The sequence below is a fragment of the Capra hircus genome, chromosome 7, assembly GCF_001704415.2.
Source record: "Capra hircus breed San Clemente chromosome 7, ASM170441v1, whole genome shotgun sequence".
Classification (NCBI taxonomy): domain Eukaryota; kingdom Metazoa; phylum Chordata; class Mammalia; order Artiodactyla; family Bovidae; genus Capra; species Capra hircus.
Genome location: NC_030814.1, coordinates 92,029,835 through 92,046,224, shown reverse-complemented (window position 1 = coordinate 92,046,224; position 16,390 = coordinate 92,029,835). Strand labels below are relative to the sequence as shown.

The 16,390-nt window shown below is 59.5% G+C and overlaps 4 protein-coding genes across 5 annotated transcripts in view; 2 read left to right on the top strand and 2 right to left on the bottom strand.

The window, feature by feature from the left end:
* RANBP3 (RAN binding protein 3) overlaps positions 1 to 1,451 on the top strand; it is a 50,768-nt gene extending 49,317 nt beyond the window's left edge. For both annotated transcript variants that reach the window (XM_018050921.1, XM_018050920.1), the window contains one exon: positions 80 to 1,451. In XM_018050921.1, the coding sequence (XP_017906410.1) occupies positions 80 to 123 (44 nt within the window). In that variant the 3' untranslated portion in view covers positions 124 to 1,451. The remainder of the gene's footprint in view (positions 1 to 79) is intronic.
* CAPS (calcyphosine) lies at positions 1,380 to 4,005 on the bottom strand. Its single transcript, XM_005682502.2, has 4 exons — positions 2,687 to 4,005; positions 2,435 to 2,612; positions 2,121 to 2,327; positions 1,380 to 2,050 (listed from the first exon to the last, which is right to left on the bottom strand). Exons 1-4 carry the CDS (start codon positions 2,767 to 2,769, stop codon positions 1,949 to 1,951), a joined length of 570 nt encoding a protein of 189 aa, XP_005682559.1. The 5' UTR covers positions 2,770 to 4,005; the 3' UTR covers positions 1,380 to 1,948.
* On the bottom strand, positions 4,593 to 7,812 carry VMAC (vimentin-type intermediate filament associated coiled-coil protein). The gene is made up of 2 exons (XM_005682505.2): positions 7,578 to 7,812; positions 4,593 to 6,384 (listed from the first exon to the last, which is right to left on the bottom strand). Exons 1-2 carry the CDS (start codon positions 7,766 to 7,768, stop codon positions 6,075 to 6,077), a joined length of 501 nt encoding a protein of 166 aa, XP_005682562.2. The 5' UTR covers positions 7,769 to 7,812; the 3' UTR covers positions 4,593 to 6,074.
* On the top strand, positions 8,883 to 14,194 carry NDUFA11 (NADH:ubiquinone oxidoreductase subunit A11). The gene is made up of 4 exons (XM_005682506.3): positions 8,883 to 9,268; positions 12,452 to 12,544; positions 12,652 to 12,774; positions 14,006 to 14,194. Exons 1-4 carry the CDS (start codon positions 9,172 to 9,174, stop codon positions 14,116 to 14,118), a joined length of 426 nt encoding a protein of 141 aa, XP_005682563.1. The 5' UTR covers positions 8,883 to 9,171; the 3' UTR covers positions 14,119 to 14,194.

The window sequence follows — 16,390 nt, the reverse complement described above, 5'->3', positions numbered from 1 at the left end:
AGTCGGATGTCCCAGGGCGGCCCGGGCTGGGGCTGTGTCCCAGGCAGGGACTTGACAGCAAGGCCACTGCTTCCCACAGGCGCCGGCGATGAAGGCGATGGGCAGACGGCTGGGAGCACATAGCGCCAGGAGCCAGCCGCCGCGAGCCTGCTGCTTTGTCCGTCTGTCTGCCCACCCGCCCCTCCCCCGGCAGCATCGAGGCACGGGGCTCGGGAACCACACTCCCCGCTGGGTTGGCCACAGTCTGGATCCGCACGTCCCGTTCAGAAGCAGACTCGGGAACTGCCTGAATGTGGTTTGGGACACGAACCTCATCATATTGATGAGCAAAACGAAAAAGAACATTTCTTCCCTCCCCACCTTGAATTGAAATGGCACATTAAGACTTGTCACGGCTTCTCACTGGGACTGGGACACCTCGTTTCTTCACCCCGACCTCCCTGTGTCGCCGGCTTCCCCTGCCGCCTGCCCAGGCCGCTAGGCCGTCTCACAGTGTAACACTGGGCCTGCTGGACCGTCTGTTACCACCATCTTTACCTCCCGCCCCCACGTTCTGACTTGGGGGTTTTATTTTTAGATCTTTTCTCCCCCCAAGGCTTTGTGTTGGTTTCCTAGGTTGAACGAGGCACTTCTGTGTGTGGAGCAGGCGTGGCTGCGTTGTGGGCTGCACCCTGGTTCCCCCTGTGACCCCAGCCCCCATGGTGGGGGCACTCAGGACTGCTCGAGAGCCAGCCCCATGGGTTCCCCACCTGGGATTCCTCCAGGCCAAGTCGTGGGGTGTGGACAGATTGGGCCCTGGGCCTGGAGAGCTTGTCTAGAAAAGGGTCACTGGATGTGGGGTCGGGGGGTGCTCCATCCTCCTGTCTGTGCCCGTGACATGGGTCACCCAGCCTTGGGTACCCAGGTGCAAGCCTGCTTCCTGCTCTTGGCCACTCTTCCCTCACCAGGCCCTGGACGTCTCTGCCCCCCAGGACTGTCGAGGGCTGGGGGCCTCTGAGAGGGCAACCCTGGCGGGGCCTTCAAGGAGGGGCCAGCAAGCAGAGCAGTTTCAGACAGCAGGCAGAACCCGTGCTCTCAGCACACACAGGAGCGCGCCCTCTGCTTGCCCACCCCGGAGTGTGGCCAAGAGCAACTGGGCGCTGCCTCCCCCACATCGGGGCTCACAGAGGAGGCTCCAGGGGTTCACAGGAAACCTCCCGCCCGCCCTGACAGGGTGAGGAGGGGGCCGTCTGAGCCACGCCACCTGCACCCCGGGGTGGCCCTGCAGCCGTGCCTGAGCCATGGGACATCACCAAAGGCCCCCCCAGCAGATCTGGTCACACTTCTCTGCTTTAAGCCTTAGTCAACTAGTGACAAGTAAAAACCAGATAATGCCCACGTGTTTTGGAACATTTATGTAAGATTGTCATATGAAATGTATTTGGGAACTACATTAAAACTTTTAACTAAAACGCTGGCCTCCTGCATGCCCCAGGGGCCTCAGGAAGCCGGACAACCTGACCAGGAAGCAGCCTGGCCTGCCCGCAGGGTGGTGGCCTCTGCCCCACACTGCAGACCTGGGCAGGTGACCCAGAATGGCTGCCTTCCGAGACTCGCAGTAGCTGGCTTCACGCAAGAGCTGTCCGCTTCCCCACCAGGTGCGGCCTGGCTTCCCGGGGACCCACAGGGAGGGGTAGGGGTGCTGGCAGACAGGGTTCACTGAGCAGGGATGGGAGGAGGTTTGGGGTTAGCACGATGTGGGCAAGGGGCCTTTCTTCCTGGGGTCCTGAGCCAGTGACCTATTAGGGGAACTGGTGGCCAAGCAGTACACCCGGAGACCTGGTCCAGCCAGTTCTGTGGCCTCGGACCTGCCACACTCCTCCCCACCCCCACCCCAGGGCTGCTCAGCTCCAAGCCCAGATGAGAGTGGTCCTGGCTCCAGGGTGCCGGCTGCATGAGGGTGCGCAGCTCACAGCCGCCAGGCGCTGGTCATCATGGCCACAAACTCCTCATCTGTATCCATGGAGGCGCTCACACCACTGTAGTAGTCCTGGAACTCAGCCAGCGTGACCTGGGGGCAGGCAGGTGGTTGGAGGGGTTCCGGAGGTGTGGACAAGGGACTGGGGTATGCAGGCACCCACCTGCCCGTCCTTCTCAGAGGAGTCGAAGTTGTCCAGGAAGTGGCGGAGCACCTGCTCTTCAGTCCACTCCCCGCTTCGCACCTTTGGGTGAGTGCAGCCGCTGTATACCCCCCGGAGATCGTCCACGGTCACCACGCCATCACCACTGCGGTCCAGCTTGGCGAACGCAGCTGCAACTACTGCCTCCCGGGCCTGGGACATGGGGGGCTGGGGAGGGTGTGTTGGTGACCGGGGGGTAGGAAGCACAGAGGCTCCCCTTGGCCTCCACAGCACCCCAATGGGAGGAAGGGACACTGCTGCACCCCCCAGCTCACCCGCAGCGCTCGCAGGAACTCCTCCAGGTCCAACGTCCCGCTGCCATCACGGTCCCAGCGCCTGCACACGCCCTCCATTTCAGCTGCGTCCAGCACCAGCCCCAGCTCAGCCAAGCCCCGCTGGAGCTCCCCCACATCCAGGGAGCGGCTCCCATCCCGGTCCAGGCGGCGAAAAAATCTGGGGGGCAGGGGTATGGGGTTCGAAAAGATCCGTGGGACTGGGGGTCGGGGAGATGTGAGAGGAAAGCTCACCTGGCCACACCCTGGATGCCTGAGGCCCCTCGGGACAGGCACTGGGCTCGGAGCTTCTCCATGGTGGTGTCCACAGCATCCATGCTGGCTCTGGGCTCTCTGGGTGGCTGGACGGGCTAGAGATCTGGGAGGAGGGGCTCCTGCTCAGCCACCAGGCTACGGACTGGCCGCCTTGATTTGTCCTGGAGTCCGGGTGGCCGCTCTGCCTGCCTCCTGCCCGTTGTGCCCAGCGCTGGCAGTGCGTCCTGCCAGGCAGGGCTGTTGCTGGGAACAGCCCTGGAGACCAGGAGGGGCCCCGCTGCAACTCTCCCTATGCCAGGGCCCTGTGGCCACAAGCACAGCCCTGCGGGGCGTGGAGAAGGCTAAGGAGGGCAGGCCGGCGCTGTTGCTGTCAGCACTGCCCGACCACCATCCGCCTGCTCTTTCCCAGCCCTGGGAGAGAGCCAGACCCAGGCTAGGAGGAGGGTGGGGGGAGTGCGGGAGGGGCGCTGCGGTCCCAGCCCTGCCAGGGACCAGTGTCCCAGATGAGGGGAGGCCAGGCCCAATTCCTATGCGACCCCTCCCCTCTCTGGGCTTCACCAGCCCCCAACCCCTTTCCACAGGGCTGCAGCTGAAGCTGCTGAGGAATTCAAGTTTGAAGGCTCAAGATGGCCCAGGCCCACATCCAACAGGAGCTGCTCAGACGAGCACTGGCTGAGCTGAGACGCAGCCAGTCGTGTAAACATTAATGTTGAGTTGGACGAAGCAATTCTCAGTAGTTAATTATGGCCAGTTGTGGTACTTTTGTCAACATGGGTCTTTTGGGGGTTGGTTTCCGGTTCTCAGACATCGCTTGGTGGGCTTGCTCATGACAAGCCGCTTATCTGGCCAGAGAAGGACCCCTGGCCCCCTGACTTCCATAATCCAAGAGAAACCAAGACCACCGGCAGAGAAGGCCTGCCATCAGACTGGACATCTGGCCAACTGAGCCTCATATCAGTAGGCTAAGATCGAAGATGATAATGGATTTTACAGGACTTAAAATACAGGCCCCTGTTTGGGGAACCCCTGCCCACCCACAGAGACCCAGAGATCATCAGAGGCTTTTCAAAGCTTGGGAGTTGCACCCAGCACAATGGTATTGTCCGAAGTTGCTGCTCCCAACTGAAGCCAAGCTGTGGATCACAAGCAACCTGTCACTGTGATTCACGCCACAGCGGATGCAACACCATCGACTGTTAGGAGAAACTGCAGTGACATTCTGCTGCAGAAGTTCTCGTGACTTGCTGCATGCAGTCCAGCATTCTCTGTGTAGGCACAAAGAAATAGCTCCATCGTGTGCTTTTGTGAGGATTATAAACATCAGGGGGTTTTCTATAAAGAAATGTAAAACGTAATCACAATTATTGTAGCTCTGTTTGGGCATCTCCGCATCTCTGAGAGAATCAGAATCTCAACAATAAAAAACTGGGGGGACTCCCCTGGTTGGTCCAGTGGTTAAGAGCCTGCCTTCCAGTGCAGGGGACAGAGGTTCAGTCCCAGTTGGGGAACTAAGATCCCACGTGCTATGGGGCAACTAAGCTTCTGTGTCGCCACAAAGAACCCATGTGCCACAACTAAGCTGACACCGCCAAAGAAATGGTTGTGCGTTATTTTAATTAACTTTACTTTAAAAAAATTGGAAGTGGCAAGGGCCCTCCAAACCCAGAGGCCCTTTCACTTTACTTCTCTGAGCCTCACTTTGCATAGCTATAAAATGGGGCAATGCCTGTGTGCATAGCTGGCTTAAGAGACAGAGCTGTATATGTGGAGTGCTTGGCACAAGCTCCCACGTGGTGGGGCCCCACCCTGGACTCAGGAGCAGCACAACAGCCACCTCTCCAGCAGGAAGGGGAGGAAGTGGGAAGAAAGGAGGAGGGACCAGTGGTGCCATGAAGTCATTTGGTTTATTCTTGAGCGTAGACAGGCCCTAGCCTGCCTTCCCCTTGTACAAACAGCAACCCCCTTATTCGTCCAGAGGAGAAAACTGGGCCATTGTTACACACTGAGGGGGTCACTGTGTGATGCCAGGCGGTACCCTCTGCAGGGCGGAGGACAGATGCTGAGCTTTCCAGGCTGAAAGGGGCTGTGCCCCGCAGTGGTTCCTGGGGTGGGGATTCCCTGAGTCAGGAGGCAGGAAACGGCTGCCATAGTCCCAGGCCAGGCACTTGGGCTGGGCAGAGAAAGGGACATTGCTCCCTGTTCTGATAAAAAAAAGCAAAGTGCCTCAAATGTCTCTGGCCAACAGGGCAGCATTCAAATAAGGAGTGAAAAAATAGATTCTCAGAGGATTAGAAAAAGGAGCCAGCTGGTGCTACGAAAGGAAAGCTGCCAGGGGCCTCATCAGATGTGCTGGATCCCAGGGTGTGCCAGGCACGGGAGACAGAAAACAAAAACCTGCCCTCATGGAGCTTCCACTCCAATGGTAAAAAGTTACATAAAGGAAGTAAAATGGGGCAATGAGCGGGGGTGGAATGGGGAACAATGACTTCTGATAAGACAGTCATGGAAGCCCTCTCAGAAGAGGTGACGTTTGAGCAAAGACCTGAGTGAGCAGGAGCCAGGCATGTGGCATCTGGGGGAAGAGCATTCTAGGCAGAGGAAACAGCCAGTGTAAAGACCCCAAGGCAGGATGCTATGAAGAGAACGTTACAGGATGCCTGAGTTTGCCTGGGCTGTGAAGCCTGGTTGCCAGCATCTCGGCACATCCCACCTGCACACTCCTTCCTGGGTTGAGAGGAGGATAGAATTGGGGGAAAAAATATCTAAGTATAACCAATGCAAAATGGCCTGAGGCTTGAGGTTCACAATTCTGGGCTGAGATGAAGAATAAGGCTTTAGGATGAAGAGTACTTCTGGAGGAACAAAAACCGGGGCAGGAAAAGAGGGAGAAAGGAGGGAGAGACTCAAATCACATGGCACTTGATGCCATCCACCTCCACCAGAAAAAGAGAGGTCTCTAACTCAGATGTTTCAAGGGCCAGACATCCGGCCTTGAGAGATAAGGGGGTGAATGGAAACTTGCCCTTGCTGAAGAGGGTGTCCTGGACTCAGATCCAGGCAGGTACAGCCCAGCCCGAAGCCAGAAATCCAGATTCGTGTGTAAGCACAACCAGTTCTCCAACAAGGGTGATTGATTCAAAGTTTTGCTTTTTAAAAGAAAAAAAGAAAGAAAACCTGGCTGATTTCATCTGCATTTGGCCTGCAGGCCACCCATATGAAACCTATGCCTTTTTAACAGGTTCTGACGCTGAGGATTATGGCTCTTCCAAGGGGTCCTCTCTGGAATATGTTAACCCTGAGGATACCCAGGCAGTAGAAGTCCCCACTGGAGTCCTCTTTCTCCATTCCGGAACCTGCTCTCTGGGACTCACACAGTGGTCCCAAACACTGCGGGCTCGAGCTGGTCGCTGTCCTCTTCCTCCCCAGTACTGTTGGCAAGGGGTGAGCTGGGCCTACCAGGGAGTGAGTCACTGGCCGGCAGGGGCCCCAGGCGCTCGGCCTCCACCAGGGTGGCCAGCAGCCCAGCCAGGGGCGGCCGGCGGCGGCAGAGATCCTGCAGCAGCTCAGCCCGGGGCTGCAACTGCCCGATGAGCTTGTCCCTCTGGCGCACGGCAGCCTGCAGACTCTGAACAGCAGCCTCGGAGGTCAGCAGCTGCTCCTGGAGGGCGGCAATCTCACTGGCAGGAAGGCAAGACGGAACCATTATGGTGCCCGGCCACCAGAGGTTCTCTTCCCCCTGCTCCCAACCTTCATCCCCAGATTCATAGATTGAATCCCTACGCAGTGATAGTATTTGGAGAAGGGGGCCTTGAGAGGTAAGGAAAGTTTACATGATGTAATGAAGGGTTTCCTTTTAAGAAGAGATACCAGAGCTTGCTCTGTGTGTGTGTGTGTGTGTGTGTGTGTGTGTGTGTGTGTGTGCTTTGTGAGGACAAAGTGAGAAGATGACTGTTGGCAAGCCCGGAAGAGGACACTCACCAGAACTGAATCATTGCCTTGATTTTGAACTTCCCAGCCTCCAGAACTGTGAGGACTCATTTGATATTGTTTAAGACACCAGTCTGTGGTATTCTATAATGGCAACCTCAGCAGACTAACACACTCCCTCATTCACCCCCTATCAGTTCCCTTGTCCCCTCCATCTCTTCTTATTTGCTGTTCAGCTTAGATGCCCCCTCCTCCAAGAAGCCTTCCCTTCGGGCCCTCCTAGAGCCGTGTTGCCCTCCATCATACACAAGAATACTGTGAGCAGGTTGAATACTGGAGTGGGTTGCCACTTACCTCCCCAGCCATCATACACACACATCCCAGTCACCCTGTGTTGTAACTGCCCAACAGTGTGCTTGAGGGCAGGGCTGTACAGGTCTTACAGATGTGTCCTAATGACCAGCACAGGGCCTGGCACATGGCAGGTTGCTCAGTAAAGATAGAGTAACAAGTCCAACCAGCTCTGAATTTTTTCCCACCGGGTCCTCAGAAACACTTACTTCCCTGGGCACTTGTCTCATCCCTCTGAATCCTCAGCTAGAAAGACTCCTCAAAACTGCTGATATAATCCCATCCTCCCAAGAACCTGCCATGGCTCCAATACCTACATCAGGCTGCTGGTGGTCCCTGTACCACTCAGGACCAGCCTGTTTTGCCTAGTGGTAAAATGGACCCTGTTAAGTTAGATAGCCACACCCAAGTGACATCTCTCAACTTTTATCTAGTGACGATTCAAGTATTTTTGTGTTTGTTTTTCCAGTCCCACCAGTAGTCCAGCTCCACGTGAATGCCCACGTCTCCCCTACCAGTATTCCCTTCCTATCTCGGATCTGCCTCTGCCCAACTCCTCCGAGAAGTCCACCTGCCGGGTCCCAAGATTCACCGGTCTTTGGCGCGTCCCAGCTCGTCTAAAGCGGCACTCAGTTGCTGGTCGTGGCGCGCCAGGCGCTCGGCCTGGGCGCGCACCGTGCACTCAGCTGCCTCCAGCCGCGCCTCCAGTTCCGCCGCGCGCCGGTGAACGGCAGCCAGGTGTGCGTTAGCCTCGCGGATTTGCAGGGGCGGCGGCGCTGACATGGCCCCTGCAGAGTACCAGGCCTGGCCACGCCCACGGGCGGCCCGGAACCGGCCCTGGACACGCCCCCTGAGGGCCGCTCCTCCGAGGGTCCCGTTCAAGACTTCGGCGTGATTGGCCGGGTTCACCGCTAGGCTCCGCCCTCCAGGGCTGGGTCTAGTACTCAAACCCTGACGCCCTCACTGGTTCCGGCAACTGGAAACTCCTCCCCTGAACCCCGACTAACTCCAAGATTGGCCAAGGTCTTAACAAACCAGGTTGGCCTTGTCCTCCGGTGGCCAGCTCAGGCTCTGGCAATAGGATTGGTCATTCTCTCGAGGCAGGCCCCGCCCTCCTCAGAATCTAACGCGTCAAATTGGTCGGGCCCCACAAGTCTGACCACGCCCCTGGAACCCGTTACGCTTCTCTCATTGGCCGTTCACGCCCCTTAGGCAATTGTACAGCTCTTGATTGGTCCAGTACCCTTCAGGTTATGTTTGGGATTCTGGACCCACACCCAGTGGATGGTCATTCTTCATCCCGCCCAGGGGTTGGACTACAAACCAGGCACAGACCCCGTCCTGATAAGAATCCAAGCACTGGGAGTGGACACTTTCTCGTTAAGCCCCTGAGCCTGAGTCATTGGAAGGACTGACGCCGAAGCTGAAGCTCCAATATTTGGCTACCTGATGCGAAGAACCGACTCATTGGAAAAGACCCTGATGCTGGGAAAGAGAGGGCAGGAGAAGAAGGGGGCGACAGAGGACATGAATCTGAACAAACTCCGGGAGATAGTGGAGGACAGGGTAGCCTGGCGTGCTACAGTCCATGGGGTGGCAAAAAGTCGGACACAAGTTAGCTACTGAACAGTAATTCTGTGCCTGACCACGCCCCCAAATAGTAGCACGCCGTTAACTAGGCTTAAAACTGGCCATCGGGCGTGACCACGCCTCCCCACAGATACTGGCACTGGGAGTGGCCACATCCCTCCGTGTTCCCGCCCCATAATGACGTCTCGCTCCAGTACAGTCTGGTTCCGCGGTCTCCTCTCTGCATGTGGATAGGCTTAGTACCTTTGATAGTACCGCCCCTAGTTAGGTCCTACCTCTCGGGGTCACACTATTCTTGACCCAGGATCTTCTGACCTAAAATAACGACAACTGCCTTCACTGATCCTGGTCAGTTTCCCCCTTCAGAAATCGGCCAGTGGTGCACGTGCTCTTCCTTTACTCCCATCCCAACTCCAGGACTTGAGCGCAACCCGTGTTCACGTAGGAGGCCCTCAATAAAGTTGCTCACTTGTTGCTGTCCCGCCCCCACGAGAGGCTGCGCGCGCCGCCCAGGAAGTCTCGCGAGAGTCAGCGGCGTCCGTCCTTGGCCGCAGGAGCCGCCGGGTGGTAAAGTGCAGGACTAGGGCTGTGCTGTCATGGCTAAGACGCTTCTTCACCAGTACTGGGACATCCCCGAAGGCACCGAGTGCCACCGCAAGACCTACGCCGCCACCAGTATCGGTGGTGCCGCTGGTGAGCACCGACCGGGTCCCCAGGGTGTAGGACGCAGGGAGGCCGTCAGATCCCGTCGGGGACTGCCCGAGGGCGTCCTGGAGGGGCTGCGGACCTCCCGGGGTGGCAGTAGTCGTCGTCGGGGTATGTGGGGTGGCCTTGGGACGCCGGGGGCTCTCGTACTAGATAGACTTTGTGGGGTTGTCGGACTAACGCAGAGGGCGCAGAGAGATCATAGGGTCCGAGAGGGTCCCATGAGGGCTGAGAATCTCGCGGAGTGGGTACGTGGTCTTCGTTGGAGTGTCTGAGCCTGCCATGGGGACCTCTGGTGTGAGGTAGACGTTGCGGGGAGAGGCGGGGGAGCTAGCAGGGTTCCTGGGCCCTGGGAGGTTGTGGTATCTGTGACAAGCTGATCACTGGGGTAGTCAAAATTCCTGGGTGCTGGGTGTTTGTGGCGTCTGCTTGAATGGAGTCTGGAGGAGCTTGTTGGAGGGTGCTTGAGAGGTTGCAGGTGGAAACTTTTGACAGAGGCATTATGTCTTGTGGTCATGGAGAGACTCGGATTTGGGGGACTGTCACTGATTTCCAGGAGCCCTGCAAGGGGGCTTGTGGGTCTTCAAGGGCGTTGCTGTGTGCCTGTGACACTCATTTTGCCACCCGAATTGCCTCACCAGCCAACTCCACTCAACACTCAGGGCCTAACTACACATGACCCTCTGTCCTCCCACACCTCCTCCCTTCTTCCATCCCTGCCTCCCCTCAGCACTCTACAGCGAGAATTCACACTTGAGTTTTGTGGGATGGTGAGCCCCTTTGAGGGCAGGGGGCCAGGCTCTAACGCAGCACAGAGCACACAGTAACTGAATGATGGAATGAGCGAGGGAAGGAAGGCGAGGTAGTAACTAGGAATGAATGAATGACTTTGCGAATGAATGAATGAAGGTGCACAGTAACAGTGAGTGAATGACTGTGCATTCATTCATTCATGTGAAGTGTCTGGAAGTCACTTCAGAAGACTGATGGGGAGCCAGGAGCTGGCAGAGGGGCTGAGGAGGGGTCTTTTGAGGGGGTGACAGGAACCTGTGGAAGGGGCCAAGTCAGTGGAGACCCTCGAGTGCTGAGGGGGTGGGTGGTGGTGGCTGTAGCATCTGAGGAGTTAAGTGGGCTGGGGGAGCTGGCTGGCATGTCATCTACTAAATGATTGTTGGGGGCGGGGCACGGACAGTCGTTGACTTTGGGATAATCCAGTGGCTTCCAGGTCATCCCTTCCCAGTTAAAGGACTTCTGAGGGCTCATAAGATGCTGGGGTGCGTTCTATGCCCGGCATGGCCTGGCAACTGGGTGTCCCTCGGCCAGGGTCACAGGCATGTGGTATGTATGTGTTAGTCATTTAGTCGTGTCTGACTCTTTGTGACCCCATGGACCACAGCCCACCAGGCTCCTCTGTCCATGGGATTCTCCAGGCAAGAATACTGGAGTGGATTGCCATTTCCTCCTCCAGGGGATCTTCCTGACCCAAGGATTGAACCCAGATCTCCTGCATCGCAGGCAGATTCTTTGCTATCTGAGCTATAAGGAAAGCAGGCATGTGGGGGTAGTAGGATCAATAAGGTTCTCCCCCAGGACTCACTGTGGTTTGGGGACTATCACTGAACCTTGTCTGTGGTTCCTCTTCAGAGAATCATCTAGAGATCATGCATCCCCAGGTCCCAGACAAGGTAGGGAGCTGCTCTGATTAAGTCTTTACAAGCTGGGGTGCAGGTTGGGCCCTCGTATGAGAGAATAACTGAGGAAAGGGGCTTGCTGGGACAGTGCAGGCAGGGGGAGCCCCAGACTCCGGCCCACTCCCTCCTTCCCAGCCTTCAGCCTCTGAGGAGTGCGGGGACACTAGGGTTCAGCATGGGATGCGGACGGACTGGACCTGGGCAGCCCCCAAGTGGGCACCTGGCATACGGGTGCCCTCTGTATATGCGGCTCCTCTCCCCTCATCCCTGGGCCTCAGCTTCCCCATCTGGGAAGTGGGTTGGCCATCTTGGCCCTCCTCGGAGTTGCTCCCAAGGTTACTGGCCCTGTCCGCTGTGACAGATCCCCCACAGCTCTTGTGAGCTGAACCTCAGCAGGGCTGGAGGGCTGCTGCTCAGCTGGGAAGGTCATGGTGGGGGAGTGCAGCATGCCAGCTGCTGGGTCTGCAGAAGCTGGGGACTTGGAGACTGGGCGGGGCCCACGTCCCTGGGGCATCGGTGAAGGTGGTTGGCCTTCAGATCCTCTGGTCTTCCAGGCTGCTCTGCCAGGTGGGTGGCATCAAGGGAGTCTCTCTGCCTATCTGAGGCACCCCCCCAACCCCCCGACAAAGCAACAAGAGGGGACTCAGCCTATCAGGCCCTAAGGAGGGAGAAGGCAGTGGGTGCCCTTTCACCTGGCAGGAGATGGTTCTGTTTTGTCTGGGACGGTTTGGCGCCAGGAGGTCTGTGCTGGCAGCTGGGCCTCACTGTGAGTCTGTCTGGAGAGGAGTGGTGCAGGGTCAGCTGGAGGATGGGGAGCCTTGTACTGGGCTGTTCTGGTGACAGGGAGCCAGCCAGGTCTGTGCATCCACCAAAGAGGGTCTGGCTGAGGAGGCTGACACATGGAGTGGGTCAGCATTGGCTCAGCATGCCCCAGGGTAGGGCCTTGGGCCTGGCTGCCCACCAGGGTCCCTCACACGTAAAAACCAACATCAGGGGCAGGTCGTCTGGGGTAACGGTGGAGATGGAAGAGCTTACCAGAGTGGTGAGGCTGAGCCAGCCGGGGTGAGGGTCAGGTCTGAGAGTGGCGAGAAGAGGCGTCAGGAGCCCTGGGCCCTGCAGCAGGGACAGAGCTTTGCTGGAAGTGGGGAGTAGGGCTGGGGTGCTGGTCTGGCCACGAAGGCCCTGGCTCATCCTCAATGGGGGCCGTGTTCTGGGCTGGTGCCCTGTGGGATGGGCTGGATGAGGGGGGGTGTGAGCCCAGGCCTTGGAGCAGGAGAGCCAGGTTAGATCCCAGCTCATCGACTGTGGGACCCCAGGTGAGCCCTGTAACAGCCGCTTCCTGGCCCACCCTGGCCCAGGCCACCTTGGTGGTTGCCATGGAAATGCAAGGAGCCGGCACTGTGGACTGGGGAGGGGCCTGTCCCCTTCAGGGCCCAGGGCTGACTTGCCTGGCCGCCTTTCTGTCCCTCTCTGTCTACAGGCCTCGTTGTCTCTGTCTACAGCGTTGCTCTCAAAACCCCGACCTCCTTCTTGGAGGGAGTGGCGAGGACGGGACGGTACACATTCACTGCAGGTGAGCAAGCCCGCATGATGTCTGGGCTTCTCCTCAGGGGCCCTTCCGGCACTGGTCTGGACCCCTGACTCAGACTGGGGCCCTTCCTGCCCCACCTGCCCCTACAGCCGCCATTGGAGCCATATTTGGCCTCACCTCCTGCATTAGCGCCCAGGTCCGCGAGAAGCCCGATGACCCTCTCAACTACCTCATCGGAGGCTGTGCCGGAGGCTTGACCCTGGGAGCGCGCAGTGAGTGAGCCCCGCGCCCCTGACCTCTGCCAACCCCCCTCCCTCTGCCCATCAGGGGTGGGTGTGCAGAACGTACATCTGGCAGGGGAGGGGGCAGCGCCCGCAAGAGGCCCCGTGCCTCTGAGTCTCAGCCACCAGCTGGTTTAGCTCTGCTCAGGCGCCTACTGCACGTCCACCTCGCTACACCCTCCTGCCCCCATGGCTCGGCGTGGCCTGCATGGACTTGCTCTGCCCCTATCCTGCCCTCGCTGCCTTGCTCTCTCTGCTGCAGCTCCACAGCCTCCTCGCTGTTCCTCCAGCACCTCGAGGCCTTGGCATGGCTGTGCCCTCTGCCAGAGCACCCTTCCCCCCAGAAGTCACTGCCCCAGCCCGCTATGTACATCTGGGCCCCCGCCTGCCTTGCTTGTGTGTCTCTCCCTCTGCCGCGTCTTGTCAGAGAGCACAGGGTCACTGCCCGTCGGGGGAGCAGTCGGGGCTGGCTTGGAGCTGCTGGCACCCAGGGCCCCACAGGGAAGCGGCTGTCACCATCCCCACCTTCCAGACGGGGCCACTGAGGCCCCAAGGAGATGAGATGGCCTGATGTCACCCACATGGAGAAGAGGATGTCTCCCCTGTGGGAGGCCGGGCCCCAGGCCAGCCTGGTACAGCAGAGCCGCCTGGAATAGGAAGCAGACACCGCTCTTCCCGCCTCCCATATCCTGGCGGGTGGGGGCGGCCGGCCAGGGGAGAAATGGAGGCCACACGCAGATAAACACCCCAGCCCGCTGGCTGGAGTGTCTGTGGAAGGTTCCAGCCGGGAAGAGAGGGAGGGTGCCACGCCCTCCTGGCCTTTGCTGGGAGACCTTGGCTGAGGTCCGGCTTTGACCTGCACCCCTGAGCCTGCAGCCGGGTATGTGAGTCTGGCGCTCAGCAGGCAGAACCCCCCTCCCAGGGCACCTCTCAGGCCGCAGGCATCTTGTGTTCTCCGCTCCACAGACCACAGGGCAGACTCAGCCAGGACTGAGACCTGCCAGCGGCCTTCAGTCCCCCACGCCCCCACGCCTGGAAGCCTGGACTCCTGCCGCCCACCTTCAAAGGCAGAGGCCCCGGGGCTCCGTCCCTAAGGAGCATGTGGTCCAGCCCTGGCCACCTGAGCTTGGAGGGAGGACCATCCTCGGGCGGTCCTCAGGGTGGGCGTAGGCAAGCCTCGCTCCCCGCATGCTGTCTGATGCCAGTCTTTCCACCCCTGCAGCCCGCAGCTATGGGATCGGAGCCGCTGCCTGTGCGTACATGGGCTTGACGGCTGCACTGGTCAAGATGGGCCAGCTGGAGGGCTGGAAGGTGTTTGCAGAACCCAAGGTGTGAGCCCTGTTGCCGCCTCCCAGGACCTCGGGCAGTTTGAAACTCGTGTAAAATAATAAATCCTGTGTATATTTGTGTGTGTCTCTCCTTCTCTGTCGTTCTCCAGGGTGAAGCCCTGTCCAGGTGACAGAGGCTGGGGGACAGGCCAGGGCGGCTCAGGGCGGACGTGGGAGGGAGATAAGGCGTCTGGGTCTGTGCCCGAAGGGGTAGGCACAGCGCCAGCTGGGCCCCAGCGTGGGAGCAGGTGTCAGGCAGAGGTCGCCAGGCCTCAGCCAGTTCTCTGTGAATGGCCTTGGGGACTGACATTGGGGAGGTTGGGGGGGACTGGGCCCCGCAGCCCACAGCCCTTCCTGTGGCCCCCCTGCAGCTCACAGGCCAGCCCCTCTCTGGGCCTTCCCCCAAAGCCAACAGCATGTGGAAAACACGCCCAGGCCCCACGCACGGCCCATTTCCAAATTCCTGGGCACTGGAGCGGAGAGCCCCAGACGGCCTGGCCCCCAAGCCCCGTCCCCATCAGGTGGGACAGGTGGGTGACAGGCCACCGGGAGCCTGCAGGGCAGGGGCCCTCGTCAGCAGTGTGAGGACTCAGGGCCTTGCACACACAGCCGCCTGTCAGGCCCAGTGATGCAGGCGGCCCCAGAATGCTGGCGCAGTCCTGGGCTTTCTGCACAACCAGCTCAGTTCTTCCTGGCAGCCAGAGAGGAAGGCCCTGCGTGTCCCAGCACGCCTCAGTGGGCCATAAATTAGTGCTCTCCAGGGCCCACCCTGCGGGGCGGGATCGCGTCCTGGTGGGGGTCTGGGCGCTGCAGGAGCACCCCGAGGGGTCCAGGGATGGCAGGAGTGGCCCTCCCCAGTGTCTGCCCCAACTCTCCTTCCCTTTCCTTCTCTCCCGGAGCCTGATACGGTTGAAAGCCGAACTTGGAGCCTTGCATTTATGCTGTGTCCAGCCCAGGTAATAATTCACCCGAGTGTGAAGCAGAGCACGGAGCCCCGTGGCTGTCAGCTGGGCCGCCCTTGCTGCCACTGTTTGCTGACACCCCAGCCCCCACACCCCTTACAGCCACTCGGGTCCCTCCCAGCCCTGCCCCCTCAGCCTCCCCACCTGCCACGCTGAGCCCCTCTGCTTGGACATGGCCCCTTCCTAGCACACCACCCCAGAGTGGGCACCAGTGTCCACGTGCAGCCTGGAACCAGGTGCCAACTTGGAGTCACATCCAGGCCTAGGTACCCAGATCCGGACTTGGGGGTCTCAGAGAGGATGGAGATACCCCCTCACCCCTGCCGTGGGACCAGCTGGCTTCAGGGCTCCCAGACCTGCATTCAAGACCCAGCACTTGGTTCTTTCCTGCTCTGTCCTCAGTTTCCCCACCTGGCAAGTGGACATGAGTGCAAGCCTCCTTCAGCTCTTCCCTGAAGAGGGGAAGTGGCTCCACCCATGGGAACGCCCCTTCCATGCCCGCTGAGTAGGGGTCAGGTCCCTGACTCCAGCACCAGCCTGTCCTGTCCCTGCAGTGGCCGGCAGGGGGCAGGGCCTGCCCTGCTCAGTCCGGTGCCCCCAGGTCCCTGGCCCTGCAGCCCTGCCTCCCTAACCGTCCTCCCACACCTTCCCATCTGTCCTGCTTATAGCATCGGGGAGCAGGGTAGACAGATTCTCAGAATCAGTAGTGTCTATGATGGTGTCGGGGCTGCCAAAAGCTTGGGCTCAAGGCCCCGCAGCTGGTCACTTCCCGGCCCCAACACCACAGTAGCTTCCAGAACTAGATCCTCGTAGGCGCCCCACCTCACCCCCACACAGCCTTCCTCAGTCTGGCTCTCCTGAAGCCCAAACCGAGTGCCAGGTCCAAGGGCCCACAGAAGGAAGGAAAAATTCATTCAGAGCCAGCCAGCCCCAGCCTGCCTCCTAGCCTCGGTTTCCCCTGTGCGGGCAGGGATGAGGGTTGGAGCAGGCCTTCCAGGGCCCCCAGGATGGGGCAGGAGGGAGCAGCTGCTCACTGGACCCCAGGGAGCCCCAGACACAGGCCCCCTCTCCCATAAACATTTACCAGGCTGGGAGGTACCCCGTGGGGATGGCCCCCAACCAGAGCACCCTGTGCTCCCACTGTTCCACCTGGATCCCCACACACTGCCCCAGCAGCACCCCCATGTGGGGCACTGGAGGGCCTTTCTGGAATCACCTAGACCAAGCCATCCCCAGCCCCCAGTGGTCTGGACTGGAGCAGAGGGGGAACTCAGAGGAGGAGCAGGGGCCTCATTGGAGGGGACTAGGAGGGCTTCC

What these genes read in the sequence shown, in the direction of transcription:
- VMAC (XM_005682505.2), bottom strand. Translation starts at nt 7,768, where the DNA reads ATGTCAGCGCCGCCGCCCCTGCAAATCCGCGAGGCTAACGCACACCTG. An exon ending in CTGGGACGCGCCAAAGACCG is followed by an intron (nt 6,385 to 7,577) that starts GTGAATCTTGGG and finishes CCTTCCTGCCAG; the next exon opens with TGAGATTGCCGCCCTCCAGG.
- NDUFA11 (XM_005682506.3), top strand. Translation starts at nt 9,172, where the DNA reads ATGGCTAAGACGCTTCTTCACCAGTACTGGGACATCCCCGAAGGCACC. An exon ending in CAGTATCGGTGGTGCCGCTG is followed by an intron (nt 9,269 to 12,451) that starts GTGAGCACCGAC and finishes CTCTGTCTACAG; the next exon opens with GCCTCGTTGTCTCTGTCTAC. An exon ending in CTTGACCCTGGGAGCGCGCA is followed by an intron (nt 12,775 to 14,005) that starts GTGAGTGAGCCC and finishes CCACCCCTGCAG; the next exon opens with CCCGCAGCTATGGGATCGGA.
- CAPS (XM_005682502.2), bottom strand. Translation starts at nt 2,769, where the DNA reads ATGGATGCTGTGGACACCACCATGGAGAAGCTCCGAGCCCAGTGCCTG. An exon ending in GGCATCCAGGGTGTGGCCAG is followed by an intron (nt 2,613 to 2,686) that starts GTGAGCTTTCCT and finishes CCTGCCCCCCAG; the next exon opens with ATTTTTTCGCCGCCTGGACC. An exon ending in CCTCTGAGAAGGACGGGCAG is followed by an intron (nt 2,051 to 2,120) that starts GTGGGTGCCTGC and finishes GCCTGCCCCCAG; the next exon opens with GTCACGCTGGCTGAGTTCCA.